This window comes from Phoca vitulina, unplaced genomic scaffold, assembly GCF_004348235.1.
Source record: "Phoca vitulina isolate PV1807 unplaced genomic scaffold, GSC_HSeal_1.0 scaffold19, whole genome shotgun sequence".
Taxonomy (NCBI): Eukaryota; Metazoa; Chordata; class Mammalia; order Carnivora; family Phocidae; genus Phoca; species Phoca vitulina.
In genome coordinates, this window is record NW_022589722.1 from 16,312,174 (window position 1) to 16,332,522 (window position 20,349).

Consider the following 20,349-nt stretch of genomic DNA (forward strand, 5'->3'; position numbering starts at 1 on the left):
ACAAATGAACGAATGAACGAACGAACTCTGGGTATGCTAACTTGTAAGGCATTCACAACAGTAACTACAATCCATGGAGCGCCAACTCTGGTCTAGTTGCTGTTTCTGATTTCTGAAGTATCTCCAAAATAAGAAGGCATCATGATCCCTATTGTACAGATGAAAAACTGCAGCTGTGAAAGTATAAATAACTAGTTGAAGGCCACACAAGAAGTAAGAAAGTGGTAGCTCCAGGACATGGGAGGCGAGGGGAGCCAGAAGGGAGGCCAAGGCATCCAATGCTTCTTCCCCTGAAACGAGGTTTAGAGGAAAAGATGCTGAACTTGGAATCAGTAAGGTCCGGCTTGGAATCCAGGCTGCATCTACTTGCTTTTGCTCTCTGTGCCTCAATCCTAACTGTAAAAATGGGAATAATAGCCACAATAATAGGAAGAGTAGCAGATGTTTTTTGAGGCCTTACCACGTGCCAGCTACCACCGTGCTTACCATTTTGGTGGAATATCTCTTTTAATCTGAGTATTACTGTGAGGAGTACATGGGAATGTAGGCAAAGGGCGCAGCACAATGTCTCGCCCATAAAAGGAAGCTTCTCATCTCAGGCAGGTTGTTTCGGATTCTGGCCCTGCTCAGGTGGGGCGGGAAAGCACACGCTTGCCATCTAGTGGCCAGACTGGGGAAACGCCACCCGTGATCTCGACATAGAAGAGGCAGGCAAGAAATCAGCCACATTCCACCAAAACGAGATGCTTATTTCAACAGCATTAACAAAGGGCCATTTAGAGCCTTGTTTCCATAGACGTGGGGTGCAAGGCTGTCTGCCCCATATGTGAGTGATAAAAAGTAACACTGAGTGCTGTTCTAAATATTTCACCTGTGAGGCGGGTACTAGTGGTCTCCCCAGATCACAAACGAGGAAGCTGAGGTACAGAGAGGTTAGGTGGCAAACCCAAATACAGGTTTTCCTCTGCTAGGAAACAGAGGAGTCAGGATTCAAACTCAGGCCTGGATGACGCGGTGGTTTCCATTGTGACCATGAATCCACCCCGCCACTCTGGGGGTTGGAGCACATTGTTAGCTGGGCTCTGGAGCCTGACTGCCCGAGTGTCCTTGCCGTCTACCACCTGGAGGTTCCATGCCCCTAAAGCCCAGCCCACTTCTCAAGGCTGGCTCTCTGTGGTCAGTCACAGGGACAGACCTTGCAGTCGTATTCCAGCTAAGGCTTATCTAGCACTGGCTAGCTGACAGGCACTGTCCTAGATGAGTTATTTACCACCTCACCCAAATCCACATAGCAACCCCAGGAGCTGGGTGTTATTACTATCCCCATTTTATAGATGAGGATGGGGAGGAACAAGGAGGATAAGTCTCTTCATAGACCTCCTGGGTCCTAACTTCTAGACTTTGGAGTCTGAGATGACTCAGCACCAGGCTCTGCTCACCTAGCACAGCACCCGGCTTCCCACTTTGTCTCTGGAACATTTCTCCAGGCTTTTTTTTCTTCTTGAGCCCACTGCTTTATCTTGTACAATAGACCTCTGTTGTCAGCACTGAAAATGGGGTCTATTCCTTACTCAGGTTTGGAAGGACTTGAGAAAGGACATCTACTGTAGTCAGCCAGGGCTCAGGATCCCCTCTGAGACCCTTCCGGCTTCCCCAGAATGTCACCAGCCCATCACCTCTCTTCCAGGGCACCCCTTCCCCACTCATTCGTTCTCTCTCTTGCCTGAGAATCATCCATAATTCCAGCAGTCACAGTTGCCCCCAGAGACACGGCAAGCCAGCCTTGTGTTGCTGTCACCAACCTTCTGACTTGGGGCACCCTTCACCTTGTCGAAATAGATTCCACAAATAGATATTCAGCACCTACTACTAGGGCACTAGACACTGAGGGAGGCTTCACCTCTGCGGTGCTTACGTTTTAGTGGGAGTGGGCGGCCAGAAAGAAATAATAAATACATTTAAATAGATAACAATGCCAGGACGTTCTTGAAGAAGAAAGTGGGGTAAGAAGATGGAGAGGGAGGGGGATACTATTTCATATATCATTCTGTGACTCCAGACCCCAGAGGGAGGGTCTTGGTGCCCTGTCACTGCCTTGCTGTAGCTCAAGGGGATCTGGGATAGCCAGGGTCCGTCCTTAGTCCAGAACTGGCTCCCCGTTTGTCTCCGGGAGAGTCAGTCCGGCAATCATCAAGACCCAGCACAACAGGGCCGGCCACCTCCGGCTGGAATGCTGTCTCTGTACTTACTATCTGTGGCACCCAGAACAAATTTGGAAACGTCTTTGTGCCTCAGTCTCCCTAACTGTAAAAATGGGGATAATGATAGCACTATACTGTACTACTTGATTGGAACAATATAAAATTAAGCAAGTGAATATGTGTGTTCACTGAGAACAGTACTGGTACATAGTAAATATTGTTACTGTTCACTTGCAAGCTCCTGGGAATTTGTTAACCCTGACCTTAGCTTAGAGAGCGGAGTAGAAAGTCTTCAGGCGAGACTAGAAAATCTGCTACTTACTTTGTTGTGTAATTGAGCAAGTATTTTATCTCTCCGAGCTTTAGTGTTTTATCCACAATATGGATTAGAATCATCTTTCTATATTACTTCATTTTTGCATGAATTAAATACTATAGCAAATGTGACACATCTTAGCACAGTGAGTGGTCTGCTGTAAGTGCTTTTCTGTATTAACCATGAGGGTGATGAAGAATTTAATCGTGGTGATAAAAAAGGAAGAAAAAGAAGGAAGAGGAAGAAGAAGAGGAGGATGAGGAAGGGAAAAAGGAGGAGGAAGAAGAAAGAAAGGAGGGAGAGGAAGAGGAAGAGCAGAGAAGACTGGGGTCAGAAGCCCGTTCACAGTCAAGCTCTGGTACTAACAGGCTTTCTAATCTTGGGCCTCAGTTTCCCCCTTCCATACAATGTGAGGTACTGGATTCACTTGTTGCTGTAATCCCTTTTGGGTTTTGTATTTCAAGCCCTACCAGAATGCTGTGAAGGGCTGAGGCTGGCCAGAGGGGATGTGAAAATATACTTCTAGTTCAATCAGTGTGTCCATCTTGCTTGCTTCTGGAAATATAGTCACTGCGTTTGTTCGGCCCCCAAAATGCATGGCACCTCCCATTTCCCCTTCTCCTCTCACTAAAGGAAGCAGGTTCTACTCCACAGATACAAGTGTTTTTGCCCCACCTGCATTCAGAGCTGTGTGTGCGGCCGTCTCCCCACTGAACGCCAGAGGGCAGCAGAACCGGCATTTTTTTCAGCTCTGGGGGTTTTGTTTTTTTTAGCTCTTCCAAAGGGGGAACACTAGTTGGACCAATTGGCTTAGCTCAGACCTCTAGGTGGAAAAGAAAAAAAAATCAAAGAACGTGAGAAGATTGCAAAACCTCAAAGGATTCAAGTCTTGGCAAAGAGGAGACAAAGGTGGGAGCAGCCCACCAAGCCCCAAGCCCTTGTCACAGATACTGTGAGGGACCCCCAGGCAGCACTGCAAGGCTGTGAGGTGCTCACCCCTGTCCAGGGACCTCTGGTCACCACCCAGAAAAGGCCCAGAACACAGCCAGGTTGGAGAAGCAGCAAAGCTTGGTGGGCTAATCATACAGACTTCAGAGCCAAATCACCTGGGTCCAAATCTTGCCTCTGCTACTTGGTAACTTTGGCTATGAAGCAAGCAGTGTGAAGACCCAGGTACTAAAGGGAAGGAGGCTACAGAGGACCCCAGACAAAACAGGACCGAGCCTTTACCTTTTTGCACGAAGCCTACACTTTGTTTTACAGTCTATCGTATTTACTTCTTTCAATACTACACATATATTTGTATACGTATATCATACATACTCATATATGCAGGTAGGTGTGTATCTCAGAGTTCAGAGAGGCAGAACCACTGCATGTCCCTATATCTACATATCTGTATTTGTTTCTATGCACCTGTAAGACCATTAACCTCCTGTGTGATGCCGGAGCTTGAAGTCCCCAGGGCAGGAGACAGAAGGGAAAACCAGTGTAAAATGGAGGAGATCAAGGCTGGAACCCCACAAGGACGGACAGAGAACAGCGGAAGCCTACAGTTGGTAGACTCCAGCCATTCTTGTCACCTCACCCTTGATGGAGCTGGTGGCCTGCAGAAACAGGGGTCCTTCATCTGCAGTTGAAGACATTCACCTGGCCCAAGGGCTGGTGAGGATGAGAGGCTCCAGGGAAGGTGGACTGGTTGCAAGCCCACTTGTAAAGCTTGCACCTTATCCTGTGCAAAAGGTTTGCACATCCTGGGCCTGAAGCTGGCAGGTCTGTGTCCAAGTTTCATCTCTCCCACCCACAAACTCTGTGACTCTGAGCAAGTGACTTGATTCCTGAGACTCTGGCTTCTCCTCTGTGAAATGGGAGAGACAACCAATTCCTGGCCTGCTTCCTTGGTTGGGGTGAGAAGCGACTGACTTGTAGTAGGTCCATCTGCCATCCTTACACTTGAACCTCACAAAGAAAACCCAGAGACACGTCTCTGGTTAAGGACTGCCACAGAGGCCACTGGTGGCAGGGTCAGGGTTCATACCTGTGAACCTGGGATCTTCTAATTTTCCCGGCCAAAAGTTATAGCTACCTTTTTTCCTTTGAAGTTAATTTTTTGAGAGCTTAGGATGCACCAGATACAATGCTAAGCGCATTACTTCCATTGTTTTAATTCTCAAAGCAATGCTAGGGGGTAGACATTATTTTTGCTTTTCTGATGAGCAAACTGAGGCTCGAAGAGGGGAAGGAACTTGGTTAAGATCACTGAGCTCACTGCGGAATGAGGACTCTGAGAACTGCTCTGCTCGGCAGGCTTAGAATAAGGTGGGGGGCAGCAGAGGGTTGATTTTAGATTCCTAATCTCCCATCTGGAGACAGAAAAGAGGTGACGAACTAAAGCAGGAATCTAAAGGGCTTGGAGAAAACCCCTAGGACAGCCCCGGGGCCTCCCCATCTCCCATCCCAACCCTCCCTGGATTTAAGGTTAGTAACTTTTTAACACTGAAGTTCTCAGCTCTTCAAAGACACCCTCACATTTCCTTTATCTTCTTCAGTGGCGGTGCCGGGCCTCTCCCCCACCCTGGCACAGTGCTGGGAATAGAGACTGACCCTGGTGACCCAGGCCTTCGTCTTGAAAAGTTAAATCAGATTAGCTCATTAATGACCTTTGCAAATATCTCCGCGGTGGGCTGGCCTCTGTGGGCCCCTCGACTGCCTCACGGGCCGCTGGGCTCAGCGTTAATGAATGACTTGGGCAGGCTGGTGCAACAGAGGCCCTCTGTGAAGCCAGAGGCACTGGAGGGGGGCAGATCATTAATAAATATTGATTTGGCTCCAAGGGAAGCAGCCTGCAGGAGAGCCGACCCTGGACACCCACGTCGTGGTCTCATTAAGTCAGGGTCAACTGCTCAGCCCGGACGCCGAGGGGTGGCTGGCTCAGGAGGCTCCTGAGCAAGAGGCCCCATAGGCCTGGCGGGAGCCTGCTTCCTGGCCAATGGGTCAGAGAAGGCCTATTAAATTTATAGCAGTTTAAGGTGCAGGCTGAGTCCCATTAACTCCCTCCCTCTACCAAACGTCCACCAGCCCCAGGGTCTAGCCAGCAAGGCACCCAGTCTTGCTCCAGACTTCTGCCTCCAGCCTGTCTCAGGGAGGGCAATAAATCCTCCTTTCCTGGGCCCAGAATAGAAGAATGTTCTCAACCCTTCCTTCCAGGCTCCTGGATGTCTCCTCTGAGGCAAAGGCCCCCAGCCTCTTGGGAAGCATTGGTGTGCTGATCCCAACAGCTCCCCCAAAAGGAGAAGGGTAGTATGCCAACATCCTGTAAGATGAAGTCTTTTGAGGGTTTTACTTTTCTCTTTTAAGGAGCTTCTACTTTTTTTTTAAGATTTTATTTATTTATTTATTTGACAGAGAGAGAACACAAGCAGGGGGAGCAGTGGGCAAAGAGAGAGGGAGAAGCAGGCTCCCTATTTAGTAAGGAGCCCCATGGGGGGCTCGATCCCAGAATCCTGGGATCATGACCAGGTGCCCCAAGGAGCTTCTACTTTCTTTCCAGAGAAAGGATGCCCCTCAGGAAGGTCTTGGCAAGAACGGGTGAACCAAATTCTGGCTGTTGGTGCCAAACTAGTTCCTTCCTCCTCCTGGACAGAGCAGAGGAATGGTGGGTTCAGGGCTCACTTCTATCAGTGATGTGACAGGCAAAGCATTTGAACTCTCCATTCACATGTTAAAATAGAATAAAAACCAGACAAATAAAAGGGCCTTAGCATGAAGTAAAGAGGTAAAAATGTGTTGAAATAAATCAATGATGGAACGAATGAATGGATATGTGTGAAATCATGAATAAATAAAAGAATGACCCGCAGCATCCTTTATTCCAATCACCATCCTAAACCGGAACTATCCTCCCAGTATCCTTTTGAAGATGTCACATATCTTATAAACATATCTACTGGCAAGTTGCCAACTATATCCCCAGATACAGAGTTCTGGTTCCTGAAAGCTTGCATTGCACTCAGTCTGAGTACCTGCCACTTACAACTGGAGTTATGGACAATCTACCTTGAAAGCCTCTCGCATATTATGTCTGTCTCCCTCCAGGTGTCCCTCCCTGACCCTGCTCCCCCTTCTCCCTACCATGCCCCAGACTGGCTTCAGTGTACCTCCTAAGAGCTCCTGATGCAAACCACACTTTCCTATTCCTGCATATCTCATGCCACATAGGAACTGCCTACTAGATTATAAGAAACATGAGTCTAGGCACCATGTGTGTCTTTTTCCCTACTGCATCCCTATCCTGTGGCTGACACTGAATGGGTGTTCAATGAATATAAGTTACACAAATGAATGATTAACTGAATTAGGGCATAAATGTGGATGAAAAAGAAGGTCAGCAAAGCTGACTGTGGTCTTTGAGGAGTAGTGAAGGAAAAAGAAAGAAACCCTCAAGAGTCAGTATTTTAATAAGTAAGAGCCACATAATTTATAAAATACTAAGGAAAGAGAGAATTCCAGGGGTATCATGGATTAAATGATTAATCCATGGTTAAATGCTACAAAATTTTCAAAGAGAATGAAAACAAAAAAAAGGATACTGGTTTGGGTCATGGGTGTTGCTAGAAGGGTAAGGAAGAGGAGAAGAAAAGAAAGAAGGAAGCGAGAAGAGAGGGAGAGAGGAAGAAGGAAGGAACCTGCATGAGAAGCTGGCCTTCTATCTCTTAGACCAGTACCATTTCCAGTATAACACACAGCCAAGTGGATAAGAGTAGGCATCAAAAGCACATTCACAGGAAGTAATATTTGGAACTGATAGGTCATTCCCAGCACCCCTCACATCATCCCACACATGAAGCTGTCTCCCCACCTGCCAGGTGAAGTTGGACCCAGTGAGGGTGTGGCTGCCACCAACTCCCTGTATGTTAGCCTGGTCAGTGTCCATATCCACGCAACTGGCGGCGCCACATAGCCTAATAGTTGGCTGGTGTTGTGGATCACAGAGCCCCTCCCTACTGAGGCTTAAGGATGTCTAAATTCAAGGGCTATTCAACTCAAGCAAGCTCAATCTATCAAACACCATAACCTTCAGAGTATCTTGTATGACCTTCCTCATAAGCCCTAGAAAGTGGTCAAGTTGGTCTTAGCTCTATTTCACATATGAGGAACAAGAGATAATGAGGTCACCCAGCTGTCAGGGGGTAAGATGGGATTCAAATCTGGGGCGCCTGGGTGGCTCAGTTGGTTAAGCGACTGCCTTCGGCTCAGGTCATGATCCCGGAGTCCTGGGATCGAGTCCCACATCGGGCTCCCCCTTCTCTGTGGGGAGCCTGCTTCTCCCTCTGCCTCTGCCTGCCATTCCCCCTGCTTGTGCTCACTCTCCCTCTCTCTCTGTCAAATAAATAAATAAAATCTTTAAAAAAAAAAAAAAAAAAAAAGATGGGATTCAAATCTGGTCGGCAGTATACAGAATAGGAGTCCAAGTCCTAATTCTTGACTCTAAATTCATGGCTTTTTCTGAATCGCTATCATGCTCCCTCAACCCAACATGAATGGCAAATCAACATTGTTACAATCATTTCATATTCTCTTATCACCTCCTATCACACCTGTCACACAGAGAAAAGGTATTTGACAGGGTAAACTTGAAGGGCCGCATGGATTGTGGAATCTTCATTGTTCCAAAGGAGCACTGTGTCTCACATTGAAAATGAGAATACTGTTAGCTTCTTGCTCTAGCTATCTGAGTTGGCTGTTGCAAAGCTTAAACGAAACAACCTAATAGGAAAGAACTTTGAAAACACTGGGTTGGGCATGCAAATAAGGGATCCCTCTTAGAAACAGAGTCTGCTTATAAATTTATGATCTTCCTTAGCTTGAAGCCCTGCGACCTGGCAAATGGCCTGGGCTCTAGAAATAACATTTGCCCTGGATCTTCCCTCACCAGTGAATAGAGCTGCCTCTAACAGACTGCAAGGGAGCGAGCCCCATACCAACAACACCAGCTCTGCTTCCAGCTCTGGGCTTGGTACACACCCCCTGCTTTGGCTTATCCTCTTAGCTGTGGGTCTGCTTGTACCAGTGAGGCATGCCGCTGAGATAAAAGTCTCATCCCCAGCTGTCATGACTTATGACAACATCAACGCATCCAGCAAGCATCCAGGTGTACTGAAAAAGTCTGTCAATCCTGTGTTTTTATAAACATGCAGATCCTTTGTCTCCTGAAGACCCAGGGCCACAAACAAGCACCTTGAGCCCTGAGAGGTGCCCTTGGGGCAAAGCCGAAAGTACAGGAGAAGGTTTGGAACCAAGAAGAGGACAAAGGGAAGAGGGCAGCACAGAACATAAGAGCAGAAGAAGGGAGAGAGGAAAGGCGGGCATGAGTGGTGGGCATGGGGAACCCCCAGCCATCTGGAGCCCCCTACAGCCCTAAGCACCTTCTCTCTAAGGGTCCTCAGCTCCTTGGGAACCATGATCCCTTTGAAAATCGCTCTAAAAGTATGCATGCACATGCATATGTACCATCTTGCCCACAATCCCAGGTGTCTTCCAGGCTCCTCCAAGGAATTCTAGCTTTAGTCCCCCGACAGGTGATCTGAAACCTCAGCCTTACCTGGGCCCTGCGCATCAGGGTAGCACCACTGGAGCAGCAAGGGGGCTGGAAGACAGGGCTGGCAGCGGGGAGGGGTGTGTGAGGGGGAAGCAATGAGTGTCATGATGCTGCGTGTGTCTTCTCACAATAACTGTTTCCCTTACATCACTGCTTCAGGATTCAATCCAAATGGAAAAGCAAAATTGTAAGAGCCCCCAGGCCAGACAGATAGAAACATAGCTAAACAGACAGACGGACAGATACATAGACGAATAAATAGATAAATAGCCCTTCCGTTCCCCCACAGAAAATACAGTTGTACTGGCAGCGTGGACTCCCTTTGCCCCCACTGCAGGACTCTTATAATTACCACAGCTTGAACAAAATCCACCAGATGTCCATTCGCTCTTGGAAAATAACTCCAATTGGATAAATTTCTCAAAAGGTGATAATCCTATACCTCCGTCTAGCCAAGACATTCTGTCCGTCTGCTTCTCCTGGCTGCAATCTGCCTCCATGTAGGAATTTTCCATCCCCTTCTAAACATAATGTCATGCAGAAGACTCAAAGGGAAAGGTAAAAGGATTAGTAGATTGATCGATGGAAGATATTAATGCTCTTTCATGTTGGGTTGAAGAAGGATTTGAGGTCATCAGGAGAGAGGATAGCAAGAGAATAGACCTCAAGTATTCAAAAGACTCTCTGGACTAAAATCCTATTAAAGTCACATCAGCTTCTCCAGGAGGCATTTTAGAAGGATGGGATTTCTTTAACATGTCACCATAATTAACCTTCCCTTAAGCTGTTTTGGGTGGGGAACTTTAGCAATTAAGAAACTGAAAACTTTCATTTTCTATCACCCACACGGCCTTTTGAATGGTTTAAAAACAAGAGTGGAAAGTGGTTTAGCCAAATTGATTCGAGGGGTTCAGATCTCCCACTTCAACCTGCTGTCAGACTCACTCCTGAGATCTGAGCCCCTCAAAAGAAAGGGGCATTTTTGTCGAGCGAAAGAATCAAAGGTTCAGATCTACCATGATGCTTTTCTTCCTCTAATCATTCTCCCACTGAGTTCCGTGGAAAGAACAACTCTGCAAAGGGATGGTTGTTTTCCCCAGAAAGATCTGTTTCTGGGCCCAGACTCCAGTTCAAAAAATTGAGAAACCCAAAGAGCCGCCCCTCTCTGCAGGGGCGAGACTGTGCTGTTTGAGCACGGCCAGCACCCTGAACAACCGTTCTGTTCCGTGGACACGGGGGTCAGGAAACTGTGTCGGGGAGGGGCGGCCTGTAGGGGCTGGGATGATCAACCACACGAATAAATAAAATGAGACACGTGTGGTTTTCAAGGGTTAAGTCTACCAGGGTTGTCTTCAATAGGGCAAATGTCAACCCAGTTTCAAATGTCAACCCCCTGCCAGATTCCATCACCTTGCCCTCATGACAACACCTGTCCCTGGACTGTATTCACTTGGGTGTCTCCTCACGCTTGTCAGCCTGTGAGCGCCATCAGAACGGGTAGTGTTGAGCCCTTCTCCCCCCAGATCCTATCACGATGCCTGGTGCAGAGTGGGGCTTGAGTAAGCACTCACAACTGCACCGAATTCACTCTGTGCCTTAAGGCAAGTCATGGCCTCTGCTTTTTACAATGAAAAATTAAGGAGTCTGTTGGACTGCACGACCTCTGAGGTCATTTGCCAGTTCTCAGAATCTCTGAAAAAGTTGTTGTGTACGGCTGGCTTTTCATGGCTCCTGTGCTGGGGTCATGATTTATAATAACAATGATGGTAATGGTAAGAATAGAGAACATCTATTAAGCCCTTAAACATCGTCTGCACGGTTCTCAAAGCTCCACCGGCATTATTTCATTATTCCTACGAGGCAGACTCTTGTTCGTTTGATACCGTGGGAGATTGTGAAGGGTAGTCATTTGCCTAAAGTCACACCAAGTGTAGCGTCCCCTAGTTCCGGAGTCAGGACTCCTAACTATCCTTGCGTGTTTCCATTAAGAACCTCCTTTCTGAGCCTCCAATTCAGGCTGCCCGCCCTTCAGTTGATCTACATATGTCTTCCCTGGCTCCCCAAGGAGCTGCCTGCCTGCTCATCAATTGCTTTGATTTCCTACCCCAGGACCCCAGCTGGCCCAGCCTCCACCTGCTCCAAGCAGAGGCAGAGTTTGCCCCAGGATCCGGCAGGCCCTTTGTCCTGAGGGCCTGCAGCTCCTGTTGGGAGCAGGTGGCCGGAAAAGCAAGAGAGGGCGTTCATCAGCAAAGCAGCTCGGGAGGTGGAAGGGAAGGAAGGCAAAAAGGGTTGATCTGAAGAGGAATTCCAAGTGCCTGCCCCTCAGTGACCTGAGCCCATGGGCTTGGCTTTCTACGCTCTGCAGGGGCAGAATCCGGGAATAAACTTCCTTGTCTTGGTAACAGCCACAGGAGGATGAGGGCAGAAAAAGAAGAGAGATCGCCTAGGAAGGCCTTGCGGGTATCTTTTAGAAAATGTTTCAATGGCCTGTGCAAAGAGGTGGGTGTTCTCTCATTTTAAGGCATCTCTGCCAATTAAAATGTTATTTTCAGCTACAGAGCTTGAAACTCTCTTGACCCAAAGTCTTCACTGTTCTGGCAAAAAAAAAAAAAAATTTTTTTTTTTATTTTACAGTAGAAAAAAGTGTTTTGATTATTTAGGGAAAAAAAAGTTCATCTCAGCAATCACACTCCTAAGTATATACCCAAATGAGTTAAAATTTCATGTCTACACAAAAACCTGCCCATGAATGTTCATAATTGCTTTATTCATGATCGCTAAAATTTAGAATATATAAAATTGCGGCAAAAGAAAGAAAATTACTAATATAAGAAATAGCTGTCTTGAGGAAGTGAAAAAAGCACATTTATTAAATGTCTAAAATGTGCTAGGTACACCTCTAGGTCCCTAACATAACCTCCTCCAGCTTAGTCCCCCACAGTGGTCTACCAGGATAGACACTATTTTTGCCAGTATTTTTTGAAGAAAATGTCAAGTTGCTTGTGTTGCAAAATCCTTCTGTTTCTTACCTGTGTCTTTTGTCTTATCTCGGGAAAGCTCATGGACAGTGGCACCGATGTCATGCCTCAAGATCTTGATGATGTTTGCCAGGACAGGCATGCTACCTTTATCCAGATAGGTAAAAAATTCGTACTCATCTTTCTTTAAACGTGAAGGTCTGGATTCAATGTGGGTCAGGTTTATATCATTCTCCTAGAAAAGAGAAGTGGGAGTGTGAAGGGGACAGTCACTGGAATTAACACAGACAAAACACACAACCTAGAGGGATGCCTAGGTGGCTCAGTCGGGTAAGCATCCTGCTCTTCGTCTCAGCTCAGGTCTTGATCTCAGGGTCACGAGCCCACATTGGGCTCCATGCCCAGCATGGAGCCTACTTGAAAAAACAAACAAACACGCACACACATAAAACCAGAGCAAAACACGCAACACAATAAAATGCAGAGAGAGGAGGAACAGGACTTTTTTTATATAAAAGAGTAGAAGAAAGTCCTTAAAGTAACAAAAGTTGTTTACTTGTCTGTGCAAAACCAAGTAATAAAAGGTGCAGGAAATAGTGCAAATGCTACAGAATTTAATCACATGGAAATCTGCTAAAGGCCTAGAGTTGCAAACCTAAGATTTTGGTTTGGTTCAAATGCCTAGGGCAGCAGTTTAGCAAAAATGTTTACATAGGGAAACCTCCTTTCCCAAATGAAATCCCTTGGAATCTCAATAATAATATCTCAGTAAATTGATAATACAGAAGCAACATTGCCCAGCTTAAATAGGGTCCCCGGGAATCAGGCTTATTGGGTTTAAATCAAAGTTCTCATATGGATTGTAAGATTAGACAATTTACTTTTATGTTTCTAATGCTCCGTTTTTCCATCTGTAATTTAACAGTATTAATGATACCTGCTTCATAAATTTGTTGGGAGCATTGGTTGATAGGTGTATGCATAACCCCGGGTACATGGTAAATGCTCAGTAACAATTAGCTAATAAAAATTAGCTGGTATAAAAATGGTAGTATAGCTACCATTCATATTTTTATATAATTACTTTTCATTCAGGTTATGCAAAAAATATAGGTAGCACCTCCCAGGTACTGATCATCCTTCCAGGTGGTTGGTATACATCAGTAAACAAAACAGACCAAGATAGTTTCCTTTCTAAAGCTTACATTTAAGTTGGGGGAGACAAATAACAATCATAAAAGATAACTGATTTATGTATGATTTTATAATGACTGTAATGAAAAAGCCCAAGGGAAAAAACACAAAGCAGAGCAGGGTGAAGGGGATAGGCAGTCCTGGGGGAAAGTGAGGACAAACTGTAGAACTAAATAAGGGGGACATAAGAGGCCTCATTGAGAAGGGAAGATTCATGTATATGTGGGTTTTATTAAACGCCAAAAAAAAATAATAATCACTATAGCTACTCAACTTCCATGTCTTCGGCTGGTGATGTTTTAGCTATCATCGGTTTTGTCATGAAAAAGAAAAAGTCATTTACTTAAATTGGTCCTCAAATTTAAATGCATGGTAGTCATCTGCTTCTTACTCAGAAAATCTGATTTCATTGACAGAACTATTCTTAGTGAAGAAAACCAAGGAATATGCTCTACACTTCCTTAAAACAAATAATTAATAGCGTTTATCCCAAACATTCAAATGAACAAAGCATAACCTGAAAAAAAATCTAATTTGACTGATTCTATAATTCCAAAAAAATGAAATTCATCAATATTGTAGTTCAGGAAGTATTATTTTCTTAGGGGGGGAGGGGCAGAGGGAAAGGGAGAGAGAGAATCCCAAGCTGACTCTATACCCAGCATGGAGCCTGATGCAGGACTCAATTTCACAATCCTGAGATCATGACCTGAGCTGAAATCAAGAGTAGGACGCTTAACCAACAGAGCCACCCAGGTGCCCCAGGAAGTATATCTTTCTCTTTGATTGTTAAGGGCATATGGTTGAAGAGAAAACACTGATAATTACAATGATGACATCTTGTTGTTTTGATTATCACTTCACAGTTTAGAATTATGTTCTGTGACCTTCCCAACAAACCTTTGAGTAGGTTAAGGGAGTTGTAAAATATGCAGTCAGAGATGGTGATGCTTTTCCAGAAGTGGCTGGAAAGTTATTGGTGTTCTGACCACACTGCCTTCCTGCCAGGGATACCATGAGAATTCTGCAAATATCAGCTTTTATCATGACTATTACTAGTGGGCAAAGCAGAAAAAATGAAAACCTCTGGGTATGGCAAACACAATAATAAGTAACCCCACACAGGTACTCTTCCTGCACTTTCTTCCTCATAATCCCCGAGGGCACATGATAGAGCCATTGTTTATGGGCATCAGCTGCAGACAATCCAGCCTTGACAGTGATGGCCAGGGAGCCCAATGTGAGGGTCCCAACAGGAGAGGGAGAGTGTATGTGGAGGAGGGAAGACCACAGAGATAGCAGTTGCTCTGAAGCTTTCCAGACAAACAGAGGTAACTTCCTAAACAAAGCAAAGAGCAATGTCATCCTTCTTGGCTCAGAAAGAAAGAGAAGCTCCACCTACTATTTGCCTAAGTTGAAAGTTCAAAGGAAGAGATAACCAGTTCCTGTCTTGTGTAGAGCAGAAAATACAGCAAAGCCAAGAACCAAGAGTGGACACACCTCTGGCATGCTTATTTGTTAGAGTGCAGCAGGTGATGGAAGGGGTGGGAAAAGTGGAAGGTGGAGACAGACTATAGGCTGTTGTGTTCAACACCCACACTCCACCCTTCACAAAAGCACTTCCAGAGAGAAGCCTCTCACTTTAGGAATAGCCATAAAACAACATATGCCCCATGACTCAGTTTTTATAGGTCTGGAGATCTAACTTATGGGGGAAAAATTCACCAAAATTCATAAACTAACTAACCTCCCACAATAGGGGAACAATTAGGAAAATTATAGTGGAATCACTCAGTGGAGATTATGCCACCATTGAAAAGTAAGTAACATTCACAAATCAATCAACATGATACAAAAGGTTGGTTACCAGAGAGGGTAGGAGCTGGGGGGGCAGGAGAAATAGGTGAAGGGGATTAACAGGTGGAAGCTTCCAGTTACAAAAAAAATAAGTCATGGGCATGTAAAGCACAGCATAGGGAATTAGTCAATACTATTGTAATAACTTTGTTTGGTGACAGATGGTAACTAGACTTATGGTGGGGATCATTTTGTAATGTATAAAAATATCTCATCACTATGAGGTACATCTGAAACTGATAGGATATTGTATGTCAATTATACTTCAGTTTAAAAAAAATCCCTCTGGCCCTCAACCCTCCGTCCCTAACCCCTGCTCACGCTCTCTCTCGCTCACTGTCTCTCTCTCTCAAATAGATTTTATTTATTTATTTGTCAGAGAGAGCAAGAGAGAGCACAAGCAGGGGGAGCAGCAGGCAGAGGGAGAAGCAGGCTCCCCACTGAGTAGAGAGCCCCATGTGGGACTCGATCCCAGGACCCTGGGATCATGACCCGAGCTGAAGGCAGACGCTTAACCAACTGAGCCACCCAGGTTTCCCAATAAATAAAATCTTAAAAAATAAATAAATAACAACAACATGCATAAAGCAGTGTCAGTAATCACTCTAAAATATGTAAACAGTAGTAGTTTATAGACGATGGGCCTACAGATGATTTTGTTTCCTTCTTTCTATTTTTTTATCATAGTTCAACTTCTCTAAAAATAACACTTATACTTTTACAATGAAAAATTAACTTTATATCTTAAAAGCTTACAATGACAACCACTTGGGAAAATACTTATGACGCATATAAGAATGTGATAATTAAAACATGTTTTAAAAAACTATGCCCAGGCCAAAAGAAAAAGACTAGAATAAAATGCATCAAAATGAGTTATTATGAGATTATGTACAACTTCTATTTATTTGACAAAAGTCTTACAATATTATTCATATAATGAAAAGAAAAATATATCTTTTAAATGTGAGTGAAATTTTTGGCTGAGAACACTCCGTAAAACTCTCTAAACTATTTCTTTCCCGTTTGAATCAATTTGTTAATAATTAACTCTCAAGTTTGGCATGCAATTTGCTTATTGGAGTTTTTCCAGCTTATCAGTGTGGATCCTTAGATACCAATAATTTTGGTTGCAAAGGGAGACTTTAGAAATGAACCTCCAAACCTGATTATGATCATAGTTACCTTTGGTAAATGAATTTTTATTTTTAAGCAAGGGGCCTGTGTAGGTTTACAAATTGACCCACATACACTCACCACATCTTTGGGTGAGGAACAAATAAAGAACACTTTCTGTTATTCCACATGGACATCTGGGTGGAGGCAAGAAAGTTGAGAGCTAAACATTTCGAAGACAATTTCATGATTTGTCCAATAGTGAATTTACGCATAAAAGATAACAGCATAACACCTTAATTAATCGGAACTCCTGAGCAGAGAGTGTGGGGACTCAGAGAAAAATAAACTGAAATGAATAGCCTCTTTTAATAAGGATTGGCCAGAAATACCTTCCTGTGCCCATCCTTGAAGAAAACCTTTCTAGGGGCGCCTGGGTGGCTCAGTCGTTAAGCGTCTGCCTTCAGCTCAGGTCATGATCCCAGGGTCCTGGGATCGAGCCCTACATCGGGCTCCCTGCTCCGCGGGAAGCCTGCTTCTCCCTCTCCCATTCCCCCTGCTTGTGTTCCCTTTCTCGCTGTGTCTCTCTGTCAAATAAATAAAATCTTAAAAAAAAAAAAAAAGAAAGAAAACCTTTCTAAAGGGGTCTTGGTCACTAGTGAATAAAACTACAGATACACAGAAATTGCAATGGTGAAAAGTGGATTTGCCCTTCTGGATCTTTTCAAGCTTAGGGTCCATTCTTTCTTCTTCTATCTCATTCCTCAAGAAAAGGAGAATGGTATAGTGTAGAAAGGGAGGGCTTTGGAAACTAATCTGAGTTCAACTTCTGGTTCTGCTGCTCACCACCTCTGTACACATTAGTTGGTCATCCTGAACTTTTATTTGTTTATGTTTAAAATAAAGACAATAGTATTACCTGGTAGCTCAGTAAGAAAAAGGGAAAAAACACCTCACACCCTTTTGGCTTCATTGATGGATACCCAGTAAGGACTTATTATACTTTGCCTCTCTCAGCTTGGTATAGATATACATTTCCCTGGGAGGCAAAACACATTATGTTTTATGAGTTATTTTACCCTTCATTATTTGCTTTACCCTAAATTTTTCTCAGCTTCTTTCCTGAAAGCAAGTTTCAAAAAGGAGAAGGAAAAGCTGAAGATATTTTCAGACGGGAGGAGGCTGGAAAAGGAGAGCCTTTTGGATCACTCCATGTTGTTGCCTTAGAATAAACCTAAAAGAAGTTATGTTCTGGCCTATTCCAGAGGTTTCTGGGGGCAAATCAAAGACATTCACAAAGAATGTCCCAAATCATTGGTCTCAAGTAAACAGGAGCTTTCAATAACTCATTTAATCAAGCACCTTCCATGTGCCAAACACTGTCCCAGGTGCTGGGATACAACAGTGAACAGAGTGGGAAAAATCCCTGCTCTTCTGGAGCTCAAATTCTTGAAGCAGGAGATAAATAGTAACTATGAAAAATAAATAGAGTATACAGTCTTCAGATGGAATGGAAAAAAATCCAAGCCAAAGAGTGATTGGATATTCCAGGGGTGCCATGAAGGTGCTTTTTTTAAACAGTGTGGTAAGGAAGGGCTCAAAAAATAAACAGGTGACATTTAAGCACAGACCTGAAGTCAATGAGAGAGCAAGCCGTGAGGGAACAGCAAGTGCAAGGGTCCTGGGGTAAGACAGTGTACAAGATGACTGAGGAACACCAAGGAGGCCAGAGTGTCTGCAGCAGAATGAGCAAGAGGGAGAGCAACAAGACAGGAGGCAGAGCAGTAACTGACAATGACCTATCGGCCATTACCTGAACTTTGTTTTTTCACTCAGAGTGGCAATAAGAAGCTACAGAAGGTAATGAGGCACAGAAGATACATTTTTGGACTCGTGTTTTAAAAGGAGCACTCGGGAAGCTGTTTTAAGAATAGACTGTAGTGGGCCAAGGGCAGAAGTGGTCTGGAGGCCCCTACAATATTTGGGGTAAAATGACAGAAGGATTTGAGAGATATCTAGATAGATAGATATAGAAGGAGGCTGGGCTTCTTATCTATTTTGCTGATCTCCTCTTGGGAGAGGGCCAGGAACAGCCCTGGTTGAGCAAGAATCTGGAACCTAAACCCCCTTGGATGAACAGGAAACCAAAAACATTCAGGAAAGTATGGGCAGCACAATTAAATTCTAGAGTGGGCTCCAGATTATTCCCCACCCTGCTCTGGAGGAGAGTTCTCAGTCAGGTTCAAGCTGGATTGTCAGTGGGATTCACACACCGTGGAGACCATCTTTTGGGACACACTCTTGCTTCCTCTGGAAGAACCTCTGTTGTAATCTCTGCCTGTTCTTCCCTCCGTCTTCTCCCTCTTTGTTAGATTATTTCTTCTCTACCCTCCTCTCCATTGGGTTGGGGTTGCATCCAACTCAGAGGAGACCCCTTTCTGGGTAGAACTGGGGTAGCAGCTTAATCCAGGCTCTTCTAGAGGCTTTAGAGAAAAGAGCCTTTTTTTACTGTGTTTCCTCTTTTTATACCTTTTCTTGCCAAGAAGGTCATAAGATGAAAAAGGATCTGTTTCAGCCCAGGGCTACCGAAGAGCAATCACAACTCATGTGTCATCAATGGGGTCATGGCACTCTTTAAATTTTCACCATATGAGATCAAACTTCATCATAAAAGTTAAAAAGTAGCTCTGTGTTGCTATTTCTCAAATATGTCCAGCTCTAAAGGGTTTAGCAGCTAAAAACAGTGTCAGTTTTCAGAATTTCTTCTAGTCAATACATAGTCACCTGACCTGTACATAAAGTTTAATGCAGCACCATCCATATGGGTAAACAATGAAAGCAACCTAAATGTCCACCAACAGGAGAGGATCAAGTATAGTCACACCATGAATATACAGAGTGGAGAATGAAATAGCCAGAACATTATGAACTTGAACAAATCTCCAAAGCAACGTTCACCACTCTGTCAAGAAAGAAAACTACAGGACAGTTGCAATACTATTCCAATTTTACAAAGAGTCAAAGCTTGCAAAACTAGGCCATACGTCACTAATGGGTAGCTCTATATAGCAAAGGCTAAAATGATAGGTGGGAGTAACATCGAATTCAGATTAATAGCTGCATCTGAGGAGGAAGCCCATGGGGAAGGCTATCCAGGGACTTGGGTCACTCACGCAATGTTCTATTTCTTAAGCACAGAGTGAGTTGCATGGGTGTTCTTTGTATCATAATCTATACTGGGGGCTTTAAAGAAAATTTTACAAGTCATCTGGGTTGTAAGAACTTTTTTTTTTCCTCCAGTGGAGCTCAAAGCTCTTCTTATTTTGATTAAAGAAGCAATGTTCCCGTAAACACTTGTACCGCTCACGACTGCTCCAGGCCTACGGCCAGAGGGGTAAAGGCAACCCTCATGATTCATTCTAGATTCCGTCTCACTCTCCAGGGCAGGCCCAAGGATCACAGGCAGGACCTTAAAGTCCAAACTTTAGATAGTAAACATGGCATATCAGCCTAGATGTCCCCCGTGCACCCTAGCCTCTGTCCCCGGAATGGTTGGCAGATGGAAAGGCTGTGAGGATTCTGTGACCTGAGCACTTGTTTATTCTCTCCCTTCAAGTTATTTGTTTCTTTGTTCTGGAATTAAGTTCCTCCTTCTTCTCTCCTGGCCACCCTCTTCAGATTTCAGCTTAAACATTACATCTGCAAGAAACCTTTCCTGGCCAACTCTGCCTCATGGAACCCAGAGCTTCTCACATTTCTGTAGAGGCAGAGAATGACTGACTCACCCCAGTCTCCCCAGCACCTTTATAGGGTCTGATAACAGTAGATACCTCAAAAAATATTAATTGAATGCATAAATGAGAGAGGAGGAGCTCACCGAATATCTAATGGAGAAAAGGCATGGGTCATCTGGGCACAGGCAGAGCATAGGAAGTGAATGTGACAAATATTGACTGGGCCTTTTCCATTTGTTTCCAAAAGCCCCGTCCACTGTGAAAATGGAGGGTGAACTCTGAAATGGTTTTGGCTCTAAATGTCTAGCCTTACGCAGCTTGCTTAGTCAGAACCTCTCTGTTCCCATCAATTAAA

At 44.6% G+C, this 20,349-nt stretch overlaps 1 protein-coding gene across 3 annotated transcripts in view; it reads right to left on the reverse strand.

Annotated features, from left to right (window-relative positions):
- The window catches only part of PAH (phenylalanine hydroxylase), a 105,158-nt gene that overhangs the window by 36,578 nt on the left and 48,231 nt on the right, over positions 1 to 20,349 (reverse strand). For all 3 annotated transcript variants that reach the window (XM_032416585.1, XM_032416584.1, XM_032416586.1), the window contains one exon: positions 12,145 to 12,328. In XM_032416585.1, coding sequence (XP_032272476.1) covers positions 12,145 to 12,328 — 184 coding nt within the window. The remainder of the gene's footprint in view (positions 1 to 12,144; positions 12,329 to 20,349) is intronic.